This window comes from Mangifera indica, chromosome 11, assembly GCF_011075055.1.
Source record: "Mangifera indica cultivar Alphonso chromosome 11, CATAS_Mindica_2.1, whole genome shotgun sequence".
NCBI lineage: Eukaryota > Viridiplantae > Streptophyta > Magnoliopsida > Sapindales > Anacardiaceae > Mangifera > Mangifera indica.
The window spans coordinates 9,866,484-9,880,495 of record NC_058147.1 but is presented as its reverse complement, the minus strand read 5'-3'; the positions used below and the strand labels follow the sequence as shown (position 1 = coordinate 9,880,495).

General features: G+C 30.8%; 2 protein-coding genes and 1 long non-coding RNA gene across 3 annotated transcripts; all 3 read right to left on the bottom strand.

Annotated features, from left to right (window-relative positions):
- Positions 1-613: 613 nt before the first annotated feature.
- LOC123230058 lies at positions 614-926 on the bottom strand. The gene is made up of 2 exons (XR_006505007.1): positions 831-926; positions 614-681 (listed from the first exon to the last, which is right to left on the bottom strand). It is a non-coding gene; the product is annotated as an uncharacterized LOC123230058 (long non-coding RNA).
- Positions 927-1,476: 550 nt separating this feature from the next.
- On the bottom strand, positions 1,477-2,690 carry LOC123230057. Its single transcript, XM_044656157.1, has 3 exons — positions 2,241-2,690; positions 2,005-2,091; positions 1,477-1,801 (listed from the first exon to the last, which is right to left on the bottom strand). The coding sequence occupies exons 1-3, from the start codon at positions 2,576-2,578 to the stop codon at positions 1,573-1,575; spliced, it is 654 nt and encodes a 217-aa protein (XP_044512092.1). The 5' UTR covers positions 2,579-2,690; the 3' UTR covers positions 1,477-1,572.
- On the bottom strand, positions 2,583-13,128 carry LOC123229727 (disease resistance protein RPV1-like). Its single transcript, XM_044655647.1, has 6 exons — positions 12,650-13,128; positions 5,135-6,200; positions 4,544-4,846; positions 2,892-4,442; positions 2,698-2,797; positions 2,583-2,605 (listed from the first exon to the last, which is right to left on the bottom strand). The coding sequence occupies exons 1-6, from the start codon at positions 13,126-13,128 to the stop codon at positions 2,583-2,585; spliced, it is 3,522 nt and encodes a 1,173-aa protein (XP_044511582.1).
- Positions 13,129-14,012: the final 884 nt, after the last annotated feature.

Below are 14,012 nucleotides of genomic sequence, written 5' to 3'. Positions count from 1 at the left end.
TAGCGCCACTGCAATTTCAAAAAAGTAACTTTTCCCCCCAACTCAATATTTATTTTCCACGAATAGTCTTTTTCGAATCGAATTTAGTGAGTAAGGGCATTTATATATATGAGAGGAAGGGTAATTTTGATATTTTAAAAAAAATTATGGGCATTTTTGCTTGGGAATAAGGAATTTGGGCATTTTTATGCAAGAGGTGACATTGCCTCGTGCTTTAAATGCAAATAAGAACATGGTAGGATCATAAAAGTCAGTATGTGATTTCAACAATTAGAATAGCTAGAGAGGAAATAATTGTAGATATCCATACTCCATGAAAGCAATTAGAATAGCCGCAGGGGAAATAAATGCATATATCCATACTCCATAAAAGACAGAAAGAAATTAAACTGCCAATAGATTTATCGAGGCCTCTTGACATTAAATTGCGATCATTCCAGTAGTTCAATGACATAGTTTTTACTTTTTTGTGTTCAGAGTTCAAGTTCCTTACCTACATTCGGAAAATAACAATGATGTTTATAATTAGGCCATTAAGAACGGAGGAATAATTTATCATGATCACAAAAGGCTCTTGCTTACGAGTTCTGGAGGCTCAGCATCCCAGAGTTGAACTTTGAAATCCAGAACAGCTAGTTTTGTTACAGGTGACAGCAGGTTACAGTTTTGAAGTCATCGTTGCTAAGAGATTCAACATCATTTGTAACAATATTAAAAAAAAAACCAGGTAATCGACATAAATACAGGTCACTAAACGCACAGCCAAATGCAAGATACAGATTCAGCGTGAATTTAAACATGTCTTCTTTGTTTAGAACAGATTTTAGTACCCTGGGCATGCATCAATGTTGAACTGGCTTAGTGGCTGCTGTCAGAGTGCCTTGGCGTCTTCCCTTCTTGTATCATCAACATCCTCGACAGCCTTCTGAATCCAAACTCAAACTCATCGTGTGACCGTTAATTATGGATCATGGGTTTTCCATTTAAGCATGATATATTAGCACATCTTAATGAGCAATACTACAAATACCTACTTTAAATACATAAATGAATAAACTTATTATATGATCGAATACTATTTTATCTTTATTTCAAAATCATTCATTCATATAATGATACATATAAAGTGTATAACGATTTATGTATTCAAAGTAGTTACACATTATTGTATCTTAATAGTTTTACACCAAACAGTCATATTGATCAAATGAAATTGAGTTTTTCTGTTTGACTGGAAAAAGTGTGATAAATTATTCTCAAAACAACTTACTGTGTTTGCAAATATAAATAAAATATACTTTAAACATTTTTTTAACTATATATAAATGTAATCTAACAAATAACAAATCAGACGTAGTTAAATAAATAACGAACAATAAAAAAGAAAACATTGATACATCTGATTCTTAGCAGAAATATCATCAGTTTCTGCACTTACTGAATATTAAGGAACAAGACATAAAAATTGAGAACAAAAAACTTACCAATATATTCATAAAACTGAAAGTAATACAAGGTACAGGCTTCGCTCTTCATTAGAATTTGACTTCTTTAGGTTGTGGTTAATCTTCATCATAAAATTACGCAGCCACATCCTTTCAGTTTTACCCCATCATTGTCTGCAGGGTTCAGCCTATTTGTGCCTGTCTTATCCCTTGTTGATCCAATTAAATATTGAGGAATTTCATTCAAATCAGAAGTAAATCTACTGGATTCATTGGGGCTTGGGTTGAAATTATTTGCACTTGGATTGAACTCTTCCACTTCTTCCTCCTCGTGTTGTAGTTGATGCAACCCAGAACTTTTCTCATCCAAATTCATAATATAGCGAAACAAAAAGGATATATTAGAAATAAAGATCAAACATAATCAATGCAATTCATATGTATCAGGAAAAGATAAAACCTATTTTAATCCATATATAAGATTACGGGAAATCATATTTTTAAAGAAACCATTACTTAATCATAGACAGTATAGAAGGTACGTATGTTATTTAATTACCTTGAGCTAGATTCTCCTATAAAGAAATTTGAAGATTTAAATCCCTTGGAGTATGCTTCCTTATGCTCTTCATCGATTATAGAGTATCTTATGGTATCAGGAAAGATAAAACATATTCAGTATATATTATAACTTTACTAGAAAACATATTAAGTATATAATATAACTTTACTAGAAAACATATTTTAAAGAAGAAACAAATGCTTAATTATAGGCAATAAAAAAGGTATATATACCTTGAGCTAGATTCACCTTTAAAGAAATTTGAAGATCTAAACCCTTTGGAGACAGAATATGCTTCCTCTTGCACTTCCTCTTCATCAATGATGGTACATGTTGATCTTGTCATGGGTTCATTAAATTCTTGAGTGAACACCAAACGGACCCCGCACTTCTTTATCCTTTTGACCCCAGATTTGGTTTTATTTTTTTGCTCAGGTGTGAAAGTGATAATGGCCTCCGTGTCGCAGGAGAATTCAAAAACTTCACATGTATTGCAATTGTACCCCAGTAACACGTGATCCGATTTAATATTCGTCGGTCCAACGGAAAGCAGTTTTTTATCAAATGTCATGTATTCATTTTGGCATTTCACGAGAAACTCATACTCAACATTCAAGAAATTACTTGAACCTTGGCCTTTGACAATGACACAGAAGACAAAACCCAGAAATTTCTTATGGTTGAATGAACCTTCTGGTAACTCTATGACAGATCCACTACTTTGAATGTTAAACCATTCGGGAATTTCGCTTCCTGGGAAACACATAAGACCTTGTGGCTTGCCAGCAACCTAATACATTTATCATACATAAAAATGGTTAATTTTAATATCATGTCTTTTGTTTTTATATAAGAAAAGGAAATTGAGATACACTGAATGATACCTTTTCATATTTGAATACTTCAAATTCATCTGAGTACAAATCCAATGCAGCATCATGAAATATGTCTCTGACTGCATTCCAATTCAGACTGACGCAATTAGGGAAGCTGAGTTTCCTTCCGCAATGTCTTTGATTAAGATTTTTCAAACCTGAAATTGCTTTCAGCCTTTTGCAATTATCTGCCCTAAGTTCTTCTATATTACTCGGAAGCTTCGGTAAAGACTTAAGCCTATTGCAAACACGTATGTTAAGGAGCTTTAACTTAGAAAGGTTCACGATGCTTGCTGGTAGGTTCTCAAAATTGTTTCCTTCTAATTCTAACTCTCTGAGCAAGGATATCCGGTCAAGATTATTGGGCAACTGTGTAAGACTGCAGTGATTCAAGTTCAATCTCCTTAAAAATTGCAAACCTGATTGACCTGGTGATAGCGGGCCCGTCATAGATGAAGGTATTTTCCCTATAGAAGTTCCATTAGCTTCCAGCACTTCCAAACTTTGCAAATGTCCAATATCTTCAGGCAATGTATGAAGCTTTAAACAACCAGAGATACAAATATATTTAAGAGATTTCAACTTGGACATACCGTTTGGAAGACTTCTAAGGCTTGAACAATCTTTAAGACTCAATCTTACTAGATTGGATGCATTCTCAATTGATGAAGACAATTGTTCTACCGCAGTTCCATCTAAATATAACTCTTCTATCCTCCGTGGGAACTCTGGAACGATCTTTAGGTAAACCAAACCAGAAAGATTGAGAAATCGAAGATTTAAATTATGGATGCTGCTTGGAAGACTTTCAAGCCTTAAACAGTCCTTAGAATTTCCAGTAGCTTCAAGCGTTTCCAAACTTTCTAAATATCCTATGTCTTCTGGCAATCTGTCAAGTTTCGAACAACCAGAGATACAAATATATTTGAGAGACTTCAATTTACAAATGCCGTTTGGAAGATTCACAAGGCTTGAACAATCTTTTAGACTCAATCTTTCAAGACGGGATGCATTGTCAATTGTTGAAGGCAGCTCTTTTATCGCAGTTCCTTCTAAATTTAACTCTTTTATATTGTGCGGGATCCCTAGAACAAACTTTACCGTTAACAAACCAGAAAGATCAAGTTGTTGAAGAGATTCCAAATTACAAACACTGCTTGGAAGACTTTCAAGCCTCAAACAATCCTTAAGATTCAATTCAACTAGTCTGGAAGAACTTTCAATGGAAGAAGATAATTCTTTTATCGCAGTTCCATCCAAACACAACCGTTCCATATTACATGCGATCATTGGACAAGTCTTGAGATTAGAGCAGCCTGAGAGAATAACATCTTTTAAAGACTTGGATTGAAGTCCAGTTGGAAGACTGGTAAGGCTTTTGCAGTTTCTTAGATTCAAACTGACAAGTTTATTGAGATTCCGAGTTGGAGGAATGATCTCAGACAAACTTGTACAATCTTCTAGAATTAAACACTCCAGGTTTTGAGCCTCTGAGAGGTCTGGAAGTTCAAATAGATGCTTTGAGTGACTTAGGTCAATCAATTTCAAATTAGCAAGATCCTGTAACAAAAAAATAATTAAAATTTACAAGGACAAATTAGAAAATCTAATATTGAAAATATATAAATGAAAATTATCATATGAAATCAACATATATATACCTTGATATCAGTCCATGGTTGTTTAAGCTTGCTGTGACGCATTTTAAGTACAACAAGGTTCTGAGGATAAAATTTCGAAGGCAGTGATCGGAATGGATAAAAATCCCAGAAGAGGCATCTTAATTCTGTGAAATCAGATTGCAGACCTTCAAAACCATGCACATTATTATATTTGCCCTTGTAGTTTGACGTATCCACTATCAATAATCTTAGATAATCCATCTTTGAGAAAGCATGAGGATTTAAGAGTGTCACTCTTATTTCAGACATATTAAATCGTACGCCTTGTATTTTATCAGTTCCCTATAATCAAAATCAAAATGATGAGTTAACAACACAATTACTTTAAATAAATAGATATTCCTCCCAGAAGAACCACCCCAAGCCCGTTACCACAAGAACTAATGTAAGAGGAAATATGCATGAGGTTTTTTTTTTTTAATTTGTTGAATACATTTTCCCACAATTTTTCTCTATCAAAATGAAAGAAACCTAAGACTTCTAATTGTACTTTAAAATTAAAATGATAATCTCCTAGATATAACAATTGGTATAAAATAGAAGCTGAAAGCTAATTTTTTTGGTACATACCTTGTTCTTGTTCAATACATCATAGACATTATTATCAAGCCACAATCGACTACGTTCACCCAGTTTATTCAAGGATTCTTGTCGAACAATTTCCATGCCCATTTCTTGAAGCAAATCATGTATTCTTACAGTTTCATATGAAATAGTTATGAGAGCCTTATCAATAAGTACTGTCAGTCCAATACTTGATGAGAATTGACGAACTACATGTTCTTTCCATCCATTAAAAAAGCATGCAATATCTAGAAATAATTTCTTTTCTTCAACATCTAATCCATCATAACTTATCTTAAGCACTGTTTGGATATCTTGATGTGGACAATTTTTTAATTTTTCCAATGTACTTTCCCATTCATGTTTTCCCCTATCACATAGAAAAGAACCCAAAATTGTAAGAGCTAATGGCACACCTTTAGCATAACGTAGAACTCTATTTGACAGCTTTGTGTATTCTTTATCGATGGGATGGTTTTGTTTGAAGGCATATTGACAAAAAAGCCAAAAAGATTCAGCAGCATACAACCCTTCAACCTCATATATGTTGGCATGATCCACTTTACAACTTACAAGTACTTGTTTATCTCTTGTTGTTATAATGATTTGACTTCCTGTGCCCAAGTTTTCAAGGTCTCCAATCAATTCATTTATTTGATGTATATGTGTTACATCATCAAAAACAAAGAGAAGCTTTTTCCTCTTAAGTCTTTCTATTGTGGAAGCATGCCTTATATTGGGGCGTTCCTCCTCTAATATTGTAGAAAGAAGTTTTTCCTGCAACTGAATTAGTCCACGTTTCTCCGATTCTTCCCTAACATTTTGAATGAAATAAGAACCTTCAAACTGACTCGAAATTTCGTTGAAGACTGCATTGGCAATAGTTGTTTTGCCGATACCGCCCATGCCCCAAATCCCTACTTTGCACACTTTATTCGAGTCATTAGATAATAAAGATTTAATTGTTTGAATCTTCATTGCTACTCCAACCAAGTTCTCATAACCAGAAGACATATTATTCAATCTCTTCATAACAACTTTAATAATTTTCTGTATAAGTTTTGATTCAGGCCTACAATTGAAACATCAAATAATTAAATTTTAAGATTAATTTATAACTTATTTTAATTTTAAAAAATAAAGGATATACAACGTATAATAATTAAAGTCTTGATATTATAGCTATCACATAACTATAATCCACTATTGAAGTATATTTATCCTGACTAGAAAAAAAATAATACATAAATATAACCATAAAGTAAAATTAACAGAGCTGATAATTTGTAATATGATCCATTAATTTTACTTGATACGTTAAAGAACTATGTTGGAATAGAGTTTTTTTGACACAAATTGTTGTTTATATCATGTTTGGGTCAATCCAATCTGAATCCAACCCACATCGATGAAATAATTATTCATTTCTATTTACTTTTCACTATGTTAATTATTAAATCATGTTCATTAACTAAAAATAATAAATAATTTATTTTAAACATAAAGTTAAGGCTAAATTCGCAGTGAGCTTGCTCAAGCTTGATACAAGTTTTGTTTGAACGAATTCGAACTTCAACCTGACATATACGAATTTGAGCCCGAACACAAGTTAAAATATATTTAAAAACCAATCATGAGCCTTGGATTCGAGCTTGACATATACAAACTCGAACTTGAGCTTGAGCAAAAATAAATTTAAACTACACTGCTCAAGCCACAAGTGAACCAAATTTAAGCGAATGAGTTTGGCTAACCTAAGCCAAGTTCAGCTTATTTACATGAACTTGAGCCGAACACGAACTCCCAATCCATGAAGGAAGCCAAACACAATTCGAGTTAAGCCCAAGTTGAGCTGCCCCAAAAACAAGTTTAAAACAAGAATCACCTTGTTTGGGCTCAATTCGGCTCTAATCCAACCCTACTTAAAGTAATTTGAATAAATTATTTGAATATCTCTTACTATTATTTATGTGAAATTTTATTTCAGCCTCAAAACAATTTAAATGGGTAATTTTTACAATTATAATATAAATAAATAATATTAATAATATATTCCACCAATATATATTAATATAATTAAATGAAATATAATAAAAGAACACACATTATTAGAAATAAATAAGAAAAGGAAAATAGTATTTTACAACTCAAGATATCGATATTAGTTTTAACAAATAATATCTTAACATAAATCATATTTCTTATAATAATATTGATTGATGAGATATATAAATATTTTTATATTGTAAAGACTTTTAGAAAGTTTTAGAAGAAAAGAGTAAATTTCAATTAATTTTAAAGAATTTCAATATTATAAATTTATCGGTTTTAAACCTCCTTTATAAAATTAATAATTTTTAAGAGTGCCTTTTATTTAAAAAATATTATATATTTCTTATTACCTCCCATAAAATCAATAACCTTTTTTTTTTTTTTTTGTGGAAAAAAGTAATGACATCAAGTTGAACAGGGTCACAAAGGATATTACAAATATGAATAAAGCAGAGAAGATATTTAATGAGTAAAGTGCTCTAACTCTCATCTTTATTGAGATTTGTTTGGTTAAAACTTAATTTTAGTTCCCTCAAACTTAATTATGATAGATCCTTCCAATTAACTCCTACGTGGTTTTTCTTCTTACAACATCTAACATGTTGGCTGAATGCACGTATGCTTAGGAGGGGTGGCCCTTAGGCATTCTAGAAGAATTTTATTCTCCTACTGAAAATATTCATACTTAATAATTCTTTTTTGTAGACTTGTCAAAAAATTACTTATCATTTATTTGTTGTTGTACATTTATAAGTTTTTTGATGCTTTATCCAAGGTTTGCAAAATTGGACCGGCCAGACTGTGAAGTGGTGGTTCAGGCAATTACTTTATAAGAAAAACTGTTTTATGCAATTTTTCGGGTTGGACCGTAGGTGGACTGACAGTTCATAGCTGGTTTCCAGTTTCCTGCGGTTCACCCATTGTCCAGTTCATATAAATTGAAATTAAAAAAAAAATTCCCAAAATCATTCGTTGCACATCTTGTGCCCTAACCCTAACAGACACAGCAGTGCACGAAACTGACAGCTAACTATCAAAATCTCAAGACTTTGATGAAATTGGTTTAGCCCCACCACGCACAAAGGTGAGTCAACAATGTTTGACTTCTTCTGCTAAAGTTTTCTTCTTCGTTTGCATTAAGTAGTTGACTTCTTCTACCGAAAACTTCATTGTGAATTGTCAAGTTCATGCGGTTATGACTTCCGGTAATAACTCCGATGACTTTGTTATGTATAAGTTTATGAGTAATGATTTGCATATTGTGTGTGTAATGTGTGATGAACAACTGCTATATGTTTATTGAAATAATTGAACACACATAAATATTTTTTTGTGAAATAAACATTAATATGACAAATCATAATATTTCTATTGTGTGTAATATTGTTAGTTTATTTCAACAGCATACATAATTTTCAAGTTATATCATGTGTAATTGATACATGAAGACTGGAACAACCAAAATAATTGAACATGTGTAACGATTTTATGTGCTAAAATTTTAGCCACGTTAATTGTTTGAATTCTGAAAAATGGTGGGATAAACCTGTCTTTCTTCTAGTTTTATGCACACTTGAACAATTTAACCTTGAACATGTGTAATGTTTGAAATTTAATAGCTTAACATAATATGTCTATGCTACAACAATAAAACTATATGTATCCATTTGAGTATACAAATATATACAAACTTATATGTGTTATAATATGATTAAATGATTTAAAATTAAAGATAAAATAATACTCAATCATGTGACGACACGTGTAAGTGTATATACATTTGTGTACCTATAATGGGTAGCATAGTATTTCTCATGTTACAAATATTTCATACTTGTTTATTCTATTGTAACAAACTTTGTTTGAGATCCTAACTTTTACATTATTTTTTTTATTAATGATTAAATATTCCATTGATTTTGAGTTTCTGACTTAATTCTTAATGCTCATATAATATATAATAAATAAATAAATAAAAACACATCTATAAAATTGGTACTCTTCTTTTATAGTTATTTATTATTCTGTAATTTATGTGCAATAGATAGATAAAGTGAAAGAATGTCATCATCTGGGATTAGGGTAGGTCAAATGAATATGAATAAAGCTAATATTGGCTTTTCTAGAAAACAAAATAGATTTTCAAATTATTCAAAAAAAAAAAAGACCAGTTGGGGTTGGTGACTTTTTTGCTTCAAGGATTACTAATAGATCTCAACCCTTAATAAGAAATGTTTTGGCTAGAAAAGAAGCTAAATGGAGAGCCAACATGGTTGTTATTAGGTTCTTATATGATGTTTGCATCCCTTTTAATGTATTAAATTTTATTTATTTCCAAACTATGTTGGATGTCATAATTGCAATTGCTCCTATATATAAGCAACCAATATATTATGAAGCACGTGTGAGTTTGTTAAATGATGGAAAAAGCGAAGTTCAATTACTTGTTGATAGTTACAAAAAAAATTTAGAAAGATGTTGGTTGTACACTTATGGCTAAAGGTTAGATGGACATTTCAAATAGTTTGTTGATAAATTTTTCAGTGTATTGTCTAAAAGGAATTTGTTTTATCAAATTAGTAAATGCATCTGATGTTATAAAAGGGGCGGACATGTTATTTGGGTTGTTTGAGGAAATTGTTTTATGGGTTGGGCCTAACAACATTGTCTATTTTGTGATTGATAATGAAACTAATTATAAAGTTGCTAGAAGATTGTTGTTTGCAAAATATCAAAATATTATTTGGTCACCTTGTGTAGCAAATTGTATTAATTTGATTTTAAGAGATATTGGTGAAATGAATAACATTGTTAGAATTTCAAAAGTGCATCTCTTGTGACAATGTTTATTTATAATAATACATTATTGATAGTTTGATTGAGAAAGAAAGAAGGATGGAGAGAAATTATCCCACCTAGTGCAACTAGGTTTGCTACGACTTTCATCACATAGAAAAGTCTTTATGAGCATAAGCATGACTTGCAAGTGATCATAGATAGATTTTCTATTGATTCTAGATGTGAGAGAAATAATACAGGCAAAGAAATTGTGACCATAATTCTGAATATTGAATTTGGGAACACAATAGGTATAATTGTAAAAGTTGTGGGTTCATTTATGTATTTGCTTTGTATTATGGAGTTAGATGAGAGATCTGCATTAGAATATGTCTATGATGGAATGCATAAAACTAGGACAAAGATAAAGAAGTTGTTCAAGAATAAAAAAAAATTCTACAAGCCTTACACTCAAATTATCAAGTTGAGGTGGGAAAGGACATTATGTCGAGGCATTCATATAACTACATATTGCTTGTATTTGGCCTTTCAGTATGACCATGAATCTTTTTGCACAAAACCAAAGGTATTGAATGGTTTCCTAGATGTTTCTGAGAGTAAAACATCGATGTTTAATGTCAGTATGTCGAAGTTATTGGAAAAGGGTAGAATGTTTCGCAGTTATGAGGGGAATTTTTCACATCAACTTGCTATTGAAACATGCAAATCCACACAATCTAGCACGTATTAAATTTATATGTATTTTATGTGTCAATTCTTTTTCTAAGTTATGAAATTCCGCTACATAATTATTTATGTGCCATTTTGTATACATGAATGGTGGAGAACATTTGGATACTGTATCCCAATTTATAGAAGTTTGCAATTAAAATTTTTAGTCAAACTTCAATATCTTCATATTGTGAGTGTAATTGGAGTATTTTGAATGCATACATACTAGGGAGAGAAATAAATTGGAGCATCAATGTTTGAATAATCTTGTTTTCATTCATTCTAACTTATGGTTGCAAAATAGGTAATACAATTGTCAATTATGCATCATTGTATTTTTAATATCTCTATTTAGACTATTTATCATGTTTTTTTAAATTGTTTTCATATGATTTTACCCTACTTAATGGTTATTGGTATTAAGCTCTTTTAATTTTTTACTTATTATCATTTTTGCCATTTAGGTTATTTTACACCCAAAAAAAAAATGATCAAATTAATTATGAAAATATTGATAAAATTGACTTCTGGATAGTAGACGATGAAGAGGAGTTTGGTGAACTTAATGCAAATGAATTAGAATAAATGTTTTATAGAAAAGGATCTATTCTTATTAGTAATAATCCAACCGATTATGATTTATCACATTATTTTTCAAGTAAAAACATTATTTTTTTTTGCACTGACATAAACATCTATACAATTGCATAAATGACTAATTTTCACACTGATCTTGAAGAATGACTAATTACTCATTTAGTTAACTTGATGTTAGACCAATTATGTTTTGTTAAATTTTTTTCCTATGTAATTTTTTTAAGTTTAAAAAACGTGACAGAGACTCGAACCTAAATTTTCAATCTAAAAGTTCTAATGTTCCATCAGTTAATTGATGTTATGTAATGCATGTATTGTTAAATTAACGTTTAATGTTATGTAGAATGGTGAATGACTTGTGTTTTGTTCAATTTGTTGTTGTGTTTTGTTTAATGTAGTAGGTTTGGTTTTTGCTTTGGCTTATGTTGTAATGGTTATATTACATAATTAATTTGTAATGGTATTTCAACACGTGTTTTGCATAGTTTGAATTGAAAAATTATGCATAGATTTAAATTCAATATGTAAAAAACATGTAATTTGACCAAACTGTTTTAAGTTTTTACACAAAACTGAAATGGTTTAACTGGTTTGATCAAAATTAGACCTTAAAATAGTTCATGATTTGGTTTAGTTCTTAAAACCTTGGTTTTATCAGTAACATTGATTTGAAATCATTGTCTGGCATATAATATCTTCGTGATTGTCTCATGCTATTCATATATAATTATGTTTTATGTACTATAATGATTGATTGTTGTGATTCCTTATTTTCATTGATAAATCTATATATTTTCATAATTTAATTATTCATGTGTGTTAATTAATAAAGGTAGAATTTCTTTATTAAAGATGTTTATGAGACAAATAAGACCACAATTAAATTACAACAGAGAAATTTTGCTTTGACAAAACTTACAATATAAGACCACAGTTAAATTTAATTGTAATTTAATTGTGGTCTTATTTGTTGTTTCGTGTGAAAATTTGTTGTTCAGTTTTAACACAAAAAATGTCATTTTGTATCAAAATGTGATGTTTCCTATTAATATAACATTTTGTTTTGACAAAACGTTTCTTTATATCAAAATATATTGTTTTATAACAAATCGTGTCATTGCATATTGTGTTTTGACGCAACATGACTCATTATATTGTTTGGATCAATTCGGATTGAACCAAGTTAACCTGAAAATTTTTCCAGTTGGGTTGTGGTTGAAAATTTTCGATACGATCTATTTTAGTTGTGTTATAGTTGCAAGTCTCCTACCTAAAACCTGAACTGGTACACCCTAACAATACAAACCAACCTGTCTAAAGATTAGAATTGCAGTAAAAATAAATCAAAGTAAAAGGATTCACCTAATAATATTTGAATCAAACCCAGATATATTGGCAGCTTCCGTCAATGCAATCCTCCATCTCCATCCCTGCAACATCTCTTTCTCCCTCTGAAATCGTACTTCATGTTCAGCTAATGCCGCTCCATAACTTCCAGTTTGCTTCCTTACATCTGAAGGATCTATATGATAGAAAATTGGTATCACAATTTGACCATATTTTCTGTTACATTCGAGGATCTTTACGAGTTCTTCGAGGCACCATTTAGAAGAAGCATAGTTTTCAGAGAAAATGATAATTGAAATCTTTGATCCTTCAATTGCTTCCACAAGAGATGATGGAATACGATCTCCTATTCTAAGCCCATCATCAATGAAAGTTTTAATCTCTCTTCTACACAAAGCTGCATAGAGGTGGCTGGTAAACCCGTTGCGAGTGTCCTCCCCTCTGAAACTAAGAAAAACATCGTAATTTACTTGAGGACGAGAAGAAGAAGCCATCAAATTGCTTGAAGCAATCAGACTCTCAGTCTCTGAAGTTTGGGAATATGTTTAATAGCGTTTACTTCAAGATTCCTTGAAATGAAAACTTTGCGCAAAAACAGATCGCTTAATTAATCAGCATATACTGTTTCTTAACGAGTTGGAGAATGATAATTTTTAATTTAGTGAACATCGATGGAGAATTGTGGTAATTATAAATCAATTTCTTTGTTTTGTCTTTATACTTTCTTTTAAGCCATCAATGTCTATTTGTCTATTCTGTGTGTGACCTTTCTTGGTAATGGCCGGCCTTGCATTTTTTGCTAGACATATAGTATATCCTCACGAGATATTCATCGCCTAGTCAATCGTAGTTGAGGAAATTGTATTCCCCTCGTTCCAAAGATACAATTCCCAATTAAAAGCTAGAGGGGTGCACAGTCCTCATGATCATGTTCACGAAAAATTTCAAAGCAAACCAATAATTATGATTTCATCGGATTTGGTTTATATTTTGGGCTGGTAAATTTTTTCCTATAATGTCACAAATAAAAAGTGATAAATAATAAATTAGAAGAAATAAAGAAAGAGTGATGAATTTCGTCTAACTTGATAAGTAGATTTTGCATTATACTTGATAGGACCAATATTATACATAAAAGCTGCTTCTCTCCCATCTCTGGAAGAAATCTTTAAAAGATAGAAAATCAAAGTTTTACCATCCTAATGTTAGAACATAATGTTGAAATAACGTGGGCACACATTGATTAAACTTTATTATCGTTTAATAAAAACTGGGTGAATATGTAATTCAGAAAGAATTTATTTTATAGATTTGATGTAATCATTCAAAAATGTAACAATACATTTTATATTGTAGTTATTAAATTTGGGTTGTAAAT